This window comes from Trichomycterus rosablanca, chromosome 19 (genome assembly GCF_030014385.1).
Source record: "Trichomycterus rosablanca isolate fTriRos1 chromosome 19, fTriRos1.hap1, whole genome shotgun sequence".
NCBI lineage: Eukaryota > Metazoa > Chordata > Actinopteri > Siluriformes > Trichomycteridae > Trichomycterus > Trichomycterus rosablanca.
Window position 1 is genome coordinate 1,431,909 of NC_086006.1, and position 10,158 is coordinate 1,442,066.

Here is a 10,158-nt window from a genome sequence, read left to right on the forward strand (position 1 = left end):
CGCCCTCCTTCCCCAGGCCTGCGAGGGCGCATGAGGGCACATGAGGGCACGTCACCGAAACCACTTCTCATATACGGGTAGCCAGCAGGAGGTTATCACAGAATATCAATAAAAAGATGCTGAACGTGCACAAAGTGCCATTCTGTTCAGCATACAAGCTTAAACACGGGGTTAAAAAACAGAGAGAAGTAAACAATAAACAAGTAAACAATAAAACTAAACCTCCTGATTACAGTTTAGGCCACAACCATAACAAACAGGCTTATAAACAATTCGCTTCCATTGTTGTGGCTAAATTCAGCTGAAAACACTTTATGAAACTCCAGTGGACTGCACATGATTGGGATACACTGGAACACTGACTGTGAGCCTGGGCTTTTCAATCAACATCAATAATGTAGACTTAAGTGGGTACAAATAACCATAACAAAAAACCTTCCCAGAAGAGCGGGGGCTGTTATAGCTTCAAGAAAGAGTTGGGGAAGGACCTTCATACTGGTGTTCGTGGTTTTGAAATGGTACGTCCAACAAGCTCACAGTACCTTGACCTCTAAGCTACCAGTGACCAAAAGTATTTGGACGCCTGACCACGGGTTGCTAGACATGCTATTAAAACAGAGCGACCTCTGAGAAGGCTTCTCACGAGACTTTGAAGCATGTCTGTGGGAATTTGTACCCATTCAATAGTACAATAGTAGTTTATGTGGGTTGGCGCTGACTGATCAGTTGACGTTCCAGTTCATCCCAGAGCTGTTGAGTGGTGCTGAGGTCAGGACTCTGTGCAGGACACTGGAGTTTCTTTAAACCGAGATTTTTTGTAGTTCGGACGGACGCTTTTAGTTCTCCGTGATGCAGCATTATCTCTTCATCACGGCACCTGTTAGTGGGGGGGATATATTAGGCAGCAAGTGAACATTTTATCCTCAAAGTTGATGTTAGAAGCAGGAAAAATGGGCGAGCGTGAGGATCTGTGCGAGTCTGACGAGAGCCAGATTGTGATGGCTAGACGACTGGGTCAGAGCATCTCCAAAACTGCAGTGGTCAGTATCTATCAAAAGCGGACCAAGGAAGGAACAGTGGTAAACCGACGACAGGGTCATGGGCGGCCAAGGCTCATTGATGCACGTGGGGAGCGAAGGCTGGCCCGTGTGGTCCGATCCAACAGACGAGCTCCTGTAGCTCACACTGCTGAAGAAGTTCATGCTGGTTCTGATGGAAAGGTGTCAGAATACACAGAGCAAAAGGGGGACCAACACAATATTAGGAAGGTGGTTATAATGTTATGCCTGATCGGTGTAAAAAGGTATCAGAATGAGGAGTAATGCCAACTGGAAACAAGAGGGGGATAAACATAAGTCCATATCATTTAAACCCAAATAATAGACACAGACAAGCACAATCACACCAAAAGGAAAACGGACACGAGCGACCGGGACGATTCGATTGGCTCTCGGCCCGTACGCCGAGCTGAACCCGGTGAGGTGTGTGAAAGGCCGGTGTGTGTTTACTGTGTTTACTGTGCACACCTGAACCTGCTGTGGTGTCCCAACGTCCTTCACGGCTCCAGACTTTCATTCCCCTCCTTCCTCCCCCAGAACCTGAAGATCCAGTTTTTTTTATTGCTCTTATTTCTGTAGATTTGACCGTAAACACGCGGCGGTCGAGTCATCGAATTCTTCATAACAGTTTACTTTTATACACACACACACACACACACACACACACACACACACACACAGGTCAGATGGGAGCGGCTGGCTGCAGTACCGGACAGAGAGATGGCTCACTATAACCAGGTGAGCGCTCGATTGCTTGATTTTATCTATTTATTAATTTAATTTAGCAGTTTTAGCATTATTAGAATTTATTCTTTATTTATTTGATGTGTCTCTTAGTTATCACCAACGACACAGAGCAACGTCAACCTCGGAGCATCAGCCAATCCGAAGTGAGTCTTTACTGAAGTAAAAAACATTAAATGATGACATTTTGTAAATTTTAAAATGTGCATTAAACACGATTAGTTCAAAACAGGGTTGAATTAGAACACACTGAGGGTCAACCTCACTTTGGGACTGAATTTAGAGCTGTATGCATACATTTAACCTTGTAGAAGTTGCGTGTGTGTGTGTGTGTGTGTGTGTGTGTGTGTGTGTAAACTAAACGAAGGTTCAGAGCTGCAGGAGTCAAACTAGGCTTCGGTATTTAGGAGACGCTTTTATCCAAAGCGACTTACAGTACTGTGACAGTGTATTATCTAAGCAACTGAGGGTTAAGGGCCTTGCTCAAGGGCCCAACAGTGGCAACCTGGCAGTGGTTGGGCTTGAAACAGCGACCTTTTGATTACTAGTCCGGTACCTTAACCACTAGGCTACAACTGTCAGTTTAGGGTTGAGTGGGACGTGTAGCTTTGCATTAAATCTTCAAGCCCTGGAGTTATATTCTCATTAATAACATTCAGTGGTGGACAGTGGGTGGAGTTTTAGAACACCAATTGAAGCAAGGCCCTTAACCCCAAACAACAATTACATTTTTAGCATTTAGCAGATGCTTTTATCCGAAGTGACTTACAGTACTGTGACAGTATATTATTTAAGTAATTGAGGGTTAAGGGCCTTGCTTAAGGGCCAAAGAGTGACAACCTGGCAGTAGTGGGGCTTGAACTAGTGACCTTTTGATTACTAGTCCAATGTAGGGTCGAATGGGACATGACACTTTACATGAAACCTTCACATTCTCAACAGGGGCCCTTGAGCAAGGCCCTTAACCCTCTAGGCAACAAGGAAGGCATACGATGACTGACCCCAATAATAATACTGTGTAACTTTAGACCCGAAAGTATTTGGACACCTGAGCAGCTATGGTGAATTTCATAACCGTGTCGTTTCTGTGCTTCGCTTTCAGTGCCAAACCCACAGACTTCGACTTTCTGGCCGTGATCGGGAAAGGAACCTTCGGCAAAGTAAGAGATCCGCCGAGGCCGCGAGAGACAATTAACCTGTAAACAGCGGCGGCCACGATTGTTTGCCGTCGTTATCTTTTAATTACGGTGTGATGGACTGTAAACACGCCGGCTCTTGTACGAAGTTTGACCGATGTTTTGATTTTAGGTTCTTCTGGCCAAACTCAAAGCAGACGGGAAGTTTTATGCGGTGAAGGTTCTGCAGAAGAAAGTCATCCTGAAGAAAAAAGAGGTTCGTAAAGCTGGTTTTATATTTGTTTGTGTTTCTGACACTGTCGCTGGGTCGCGGCTCGTCTGATCTGATCTAATCTGATCGTGCTCTGTCCTTTGTACCATGAGAATCATTTATAGGCCCTCATCACACACAGCAGAGTTTAAAGCGTTGGTGTTGACGCGTTTGTCGACGATTAGGATCTGAGAAATGTGCCGCGCTGGTTTACCTGTGGATGGGGCTTTTTCCCCCTTGATTTAGTCATATCCTATTCCTTGACTGAGGAGGGTCATGACTAACACACATCTTTCCACACGTGTGTAGCATCGACCACTTCTTTTCACCTGTCGCAGAGGGGTTCATATGGAGATCCGGAGGATGGCACACAGAGCAGGTATTATTTAGGTGGTGGATCATTCTCAGCACTGCAGTGACACTGACATGGTGGTGATGTGTTAGTGTGTGTTGTGCTGGTATGAGTGGATCAGACACAGCAGCGCTGCTGGAGTTTTTAAACACCTCACTGTCACTGCTGGACTGAGAATAGTCCACCAACCAAAAATATCCAGCCGACAGCGCCCCGTGGGCAGCATCCTGTGCCCACTGATGAAGGTCTAGAAGATGAGCGACTCAAACGGCAGCAATAGATGAGCGATCGTCTCTGACTTTACATCTACAAGGTGGACCGACTAGGTAGGAGTGTCTAATAGAGTGGACAGTGAGTGGACACTGTATTTAAAAACTCCAGCAGCACTGCTGTGTCTGATCCACTCATACCAGCACAACACACACTAACACACCACCACCATGTCAGTGTCACTGCAGTGCTGAGAATGATCCACCACCTAAATAATACCTGCTCTGTGGTGGTCCTGTGGGGGTCCTGACCATTGAAGAACAGGGTGAAAGGGGGCTAACAAAGCATGCAGAGAAACAGATGGACTACAGTCAGTAATTGTAGAACTACAAAGTGCTTCTATATTGTAAGTGGAGCTGATAACATGGACAGTGAGTGTAGAAACAAGGAGGTGGTTTTAATGTTATGGCTGATTGATGTATGTGCAATTGAAAATGAACAGGGATCGGTTAAGGTACTGGACTAGTAATCAGAAGGTTGCCTGTTCAAGCCCCACCACTGAGCAAGGCCCTTAATTGCTTGAAGCGTTTCAGTCATAACTGTAAGTCGCTTTGAACAAAAGTGTCCAATAAAAGGCACAAATGTAAACGGCATCATGGGAAAATAAATGGATTAGACTCGTAGTTTAGTGCTTCTATAAATGATATAAACGCTTCATAAATCCTGAACCAGTTCCTGGGAGCCTAATAGAGTCCCGTGTGTTTTCCAGCAAAAGAACATCATGGCTGAGAGGAACGTACTGCTGAAGAGCCTGAAGCACCCCTTCCTGGTGGGCCTCCATTACTCCTTTCAGACCTCGGAGAAGCTGTATTTCGTCCTGGACTATGTAAACGGAGGAGAGGTAGGGTCCACACGCGACCTCATCACGGACCGCACCCGGAATCAGGGCGGGTGATAACACGAGGTTTGTTTCTTTCCCCTGCAGTTATTTTTCCACCTTCAGAGGGATCGGTGTTTCTCAGAAGCGCGGGCGCGGTTTTACTCCGCCGAGGTGGCGAGTGCCATCGGCTACCTGCATTCCCTCAATATCATTTACAGGTCAGTGCCCCGGGACGTTTCCTGTGTTTATTACTCATTTATTACTCAGCTGACTGACCGACCCTCTCACTTCTCTCCTGTTATGTTCCGCCTGCAGGGACCTGAAACCTGAAAACATCCTGTTAGACGCTCAGGTAAGAGGTTCAGCTTTTCATCTTCAATTTGATCCAAATTAAATTCCTAAAACGTGACAGAACACCAGAGCTGACATCTAGACATCTAGAGTTCAAATGAGCTGGTCTGAGTGAGGGAGGGCTGTAGGGGTTCCTCATCACTGCTGCAGTTACGACCTCTGCTGGCTGATCGATGGTGCTGCACAATGAGACGGGGGATAATGGTGATCAGTGCGTGACTCTCTGTGCGCGATACGGATCTCCGTATGAACACTGGTGCAGGTGAAAAGAAGCAGTTGGTAATGCACACGATTCAAAGGGGGTGTATGTTAGTCAGGAGTGGACGTCTATAGCAGTGGAAGTGAAATGTGACTGGGTAATTGGATATGACTAAACTGAACTGGGAGGACAATAAGCAGAAAATGTTTTTTGGATGTCCATTACAAAACCTTGGGCATTATTATTGGGCATCCTCCACTATGGCATGGCTTTCTTAAGGTTTTGGATGATGTCTGTGGAAATTAGTGCCCATCAGGGCGCTCACAACTCACAACTGAGGTTCCGATTCTTCCCAAAGATGTTGAATAGCATTGAGGCATTGAAGTCTGGGCTCTGTGCAGGTCCACCTACAGCAATAACGTGAGGACAATCCTCACGGACACACACCTGAGGACTGAACCAAGATCATAAAGGCCCATGATGCTCAGCAGTACCTACTCTACCACCGGGGCACCGGTTTGCAGCCCACAAAGTTGCATTATGTCATTGTGGCTTTGTGATGGTTGGCTGCACACATGGATCTCATGTCGCGGCAAATAATAAAATCCACGTTGTGATGTCGTCAATCCAGCTTAATCTTCCTCATCTTCAGAGTCATGTCATGATAAATAACCAAACACGTGGTTGTTTTAGGGTCACGTGGTGCTGACGGATTTTGGCCTGTGTAAAGAAGGACTGGAAGCTGAAGCCACCACCTCCACATTCTGTGGAACGCCGGAGGTAAGCAGTAAAATAAAATAAATAAAATAAAATAAAAACTCTGCCAGTTTTACCATCACCTTCATGACCACAACACCATGTGCTCCTCTGGTTTCAGTACCTCGCTCCAGAGGTGCTCCGGAAAGAGCCGTACGACCGCACGGTGGACTGGTGGTGCCTGGGAGCTGTGCTGTTCGAGATGCTCTTTAGCTTAGTAAGTCATGTATCTATAACCTTATATACACACTGTATAGTCAAAAGTATTGGGACACCCTTTCTAATTTTTGAATTGGTGTTGCTAACAGGTGATACAAATTGATTATATAAAGGAAATTAGAAGCTTCAGACCAACATCAGTGCCCAGCCATACAAATACTTTGATACAAATCTTTTGATTGGACGGGCACAAATTCCCATACAAGTCTTATGAGAAACCTTCTCAGATGGTGTCCGAATACTTTCCCCATAGTGTGTATGTATGATTTGGTAAATCGATGTAAATCTGTGACACTTCCAGCCTCCGTTTTACCGGCGGGACGTGGCAGAGATGTACGATGCCATCCTGTACAAGCCCCTGCAGATGCCACCTGGGAAATCTGACGCCGTGTGCCACCTACTGCACGGACTTCTTCAGAAAGACCACCACCGCCGGTTGGGAGCCATCGCCGACTTCGTGAGTTAACAGTGTCACAAAGAGGACGAAGTAAATACTTAAATATTCAGTCATATCCGAGTCCCTGACCGTATTTCACCTGTACTGCTGCAGACCTCCATTCCTGACTGACAAGTGTCATAACTAACACCACGCCCCGGCCTCTGTCACATGTGCAATCCCGACCGCTTCTTTTCACCTGCACCAGGGGGGTTCATGTGGAGATCCGTATCGTGCACGGAGAGTCACACACTGATCTCCATTATCCACAGTGTCTGTGCAGCAGAGGTCGTAGCTGCAGCAGTTGTATGGAACCCCTACAGCCCTCCCCCCCTCAGACCTGCCGATCATCGTCCGTGTAGGCGCCTGGTCACCCGATAGCAGAGCTGAGATGTCAGCACTGGTGGGCTTGTGTGCTTTACTGCAGCTTTATGTTTCATAACTTAAAGCTACTACACACATACAGAACAATTCTAAACAATATAGTGAGTGGAAATGTCTGTAGGACGATGTAGATAATAGATTTAGATTTTAACCTGTGCCAAATACAGTGCTGTGAAGCTGTAGAGATCATGACAGTCACGCTGGTGTGTGTGTTTGCTTGCAGCTGGAAATTAAAAACCACGTTTTCTTCAGCCCTATAAACTGGGATGACCTCTACCATAAGCACATGACCCCTCCGTTCATCCCCCATGTGGTAGGTCTCGCACATTAACCCTCATAAATACGGGTGTTGTATTATTTTAACGTATCGTCAATGTGTGTATAGAGATGAACAATGATGTACTGTACATATTCATGATCAAATCTCATTATTTACTTGAATACACAAGCACACCAGCGACACACAGGTGGATTTAAAACACTGTGCCATCAACTCTACCCCCCATACACACACACACACACACACACACACAGTTTTTTTGTCAATACACCAAAATATCCCGTTCTCAAATCCCCAAATGTTTAGTATTGGTTACGTGTTGTTTTGTACTGCAGTATTATGACATCATAACACTCTCATTAATAATTATTATTATAATGAGGGATCTTCAAAAAGTTTCCTAACTTGTATATTTTGGTTATAAACGGTAAGGGTGTAGTAGGTAGGAGGAGTAATCAGTCGTGTCTGAGAGACTTGAGAGACGCCTATAGTCTGGATTTATAGAGCTCGATCTGATTTCCACCTCTTTGGACGCTCGAAGAAGCTTTAAGGGGAAGAAGATTCTCATGTGATGATGATGTGAGAGCAGCGGCGCATTAGTGGCTACGCGCTCAACCAAAAACATTTCAACAAGTTGGTCTGACGCTGGAAAAATGCATCGGAAGGCGACTGTGTAGAAAAGTGATGGAGGTTGTTTTGGAAATCCATAATAAATAGAGTGTGGGTAGCACTGTCGCCTCACAGCAAGAAGGTCCTGGGTTCGATTCCCAAGTGGAGCGGCCCGAGTTCTTTCTGTGTCTGTGTGGGTTTCCTCTGGGTGCTCCGGTTTCCTCCCACATGTCCAAAAACATGCAGTCAGGTTAATTAGAGATACAAAATTTACTATGGGTATGAGTGTGTGTGTGTGAGTGTGCGTGTGTGTCCAGGGTGTTTCCTATCTTTCGCCCCCGTGTGAATTGGACCCACCGCAACCTTGACCACAATAAAGCAGTGGTAAAACAGACAGACAGTAAATGAATGAATGATGTATCATCAAATTTAACACAGTTTCCGCCCCTTTGCACCTATAACAGCCTCCACTTGAGAAGCTTTTTCGTTGTGGAGAGTGTGTGCGTGTGTGTGGGCAGCATGGTGGCGCAGTGGGTTCGCTTTTACACTCCACAATCTTTCTCCGTTTCCCTAGAGAGGGCCGGCTGACCTCCAGAACATCGACCCGGAGTTCACCAGAGAGATGGTGCCCGGTTCTGTGAGCAGAACCCCGGAGCTCAGCGCCAGCATGGCAGCCGGCAGCTCCAACGCCTTCAGCGGCTTCTCCTACGTCTCCAGCGACAGCAGCTTCCTCTAAACCTGTCATCTTCACATGGACGTTTCTGCGGGCGCAGTTTATTTTCTTTCTTTAAAGACCCGTGTTTCTAACCACACACTGCCTGCTTAATGATATGTAATGCAGTCAGGACAACGATGTGAGTCAGTAAGGCATGTGTACGAATACTTTAACCACTTATATTCCTCTGATCTTAAACCAGTTAAAGTAAATATACTGTGATATGCGAGGGGGGGCTGTGGTCACATGGAGCTTAGCGTGTCTCTCTGTACGTGATACAGCTCTCTGCTGGAACCCAACACTGGCAGGTGAAAAGAAGCGGCAGAAGATTGGACGTGTCAGAAGGGGAGTGTGGTGATCCGGCTGTACTTGATCAGACTGAGGGTTGTGCGAGCGGCAGCGGATTCACAATTGGGAATTGGATATGACTTTGGATGTGCTTTGTTCCTTCGAGGATCAGATTAGATGTACTGGCCGAAAAATGGAAAAAAATAGCATCCAGGTGGTGCAGCATATTCCACTAGCACACCAGCGCCGAGATTCTGAGACTCATCGGTTCGAAACTCGGTGTTGCCACCGGTCGGCTGGGCACCATCTAGCGGACATAATTGGCAGTGCCTGCAGAAAGGGATGGGCGGAATATGTGGGCGGGGTCTTCAAATGCTGGGTAAAAAGGCGTGAGCCCCAATATACCCACCTCAACTGCAATCGGGGATCCACCAGCAGCGGAAGGCAAACTGACTACGCTAAACTTGGAGAAAGATGCATAAAATATATAGAAAAATATAACTGAATGGCCGCTTCTTTTCACCTGCACAGACGGGTTCATATGGAGATCCGTATCGCGCACAGAGAGCCATGCACTGATCTCTATTATCCCCAGTGTCATCGTGCAGTGCTATCGATTAGCCAGCAGAGGTTGTCATTGCATCATTATAAAGAAGTGGGGTATGTGTATCATAAACCTAACAACATGTATACAAAGTGTATACAATATGAATATTATGTATATCATTTATATCATGTGTACATAATGTCAATTATTTTAATCTGATTCATTTTTTCATTTGGTAGATCTGGCTTCACTAGTAAATACTGATCTAAGGCAGGAATACTCCGGACAGGGTGCCAATTCAATGTAGATCTTCAGACCCTTGGCTGGTAGATAGCACCACTGAGATTCGAACCCAGATCTCAGTGGTGGTGGGTTAGCAAAATAGACCACTGCACCACCCGAGTGCCCTTCTTTTTTACTGTATATACACCCACCAGACATAACATTATGACCACTGATTTAAGCGAGTTTGACAAGGGCAAAATTGTAATGGCTAGATGACTGGGTCAGAGCATCTCCAAAACTGCAGCTCTTGTGGGGTGTTCCCGGTCTGCAGTGGTCAGTATCTATCAAAGGTGGTAGAAGGAAGGAACAGTGGTAAACCAGCGACAGGGTCATGGGCAGCCAAGGCTCAATGATGCACATGGGGAGCGAAGCGATCCAACAGACGAGCTCCTGTAGCTGAAACTGCTAAATAAGTTCATGCTGGTTCTGACAGAAAGGTGTCAGACTCCATGCCTTGAT

The 10,158-nt window shown here is 46.1% G+C and overlaps 1 protein-coding gene across 1 annotated transcript; it reads left to right on the forward strand.

Moving 5' to 3' along the window:
- Positions 1–1,778: 1,778 nt before the first annotated feature.
- sgk2a (serum/glucocorticoid regulated kinase 2a) lies at positions 1,779–8,627 on the forward strand. Its single transcript, XM_063015251.1, has 12 exons — positions 1,779–1,796; positions 1,896–1,948; positions 2,905–2,962; positions 3,111–3,194; positions 4,520–4,651; positions 4,736–4,848; positions 4,946–4,982; positions 5,874–5,960; positions 6,058–6,153; positions 6,457–6,612; positions 7,199–7,288; positions 8,439–8,627. Exons 1-12 carry the CDS (start codon positions 1,779–1,781, stop codon positions 8,598–8,600), a joined length of 1,086 nt encoding a protein of 361 aa, XP_062871321.1. The 3' UTR covers positions 8,601–8,627.
- Positions 8,628–10,158: the final 1,531 nt, after the last annotated feature.

What these genes read in the sequence shown, in the direction of transcription:
- sgk2a (XM_063015251.1), top strand. An exon ending in ACTATGTAAACGGAGGAGAG is followed by an intron (nt 4,652 to 4,735) that starts GTAGGGTCCACA and finishes TTTCCCCTGCAG; the next exon opens with TTATTTTTCCACCTTCAGAG. An exon ending in CATTCTGTGGAACGCCGGAG is followed by an intron (nt 5,961 to 6,057) that starts GTAAGCAGTAAA and finishes CTCTGGTTTCAG; the next exon opens with TACCTCGCTCCAGAGGTGCT.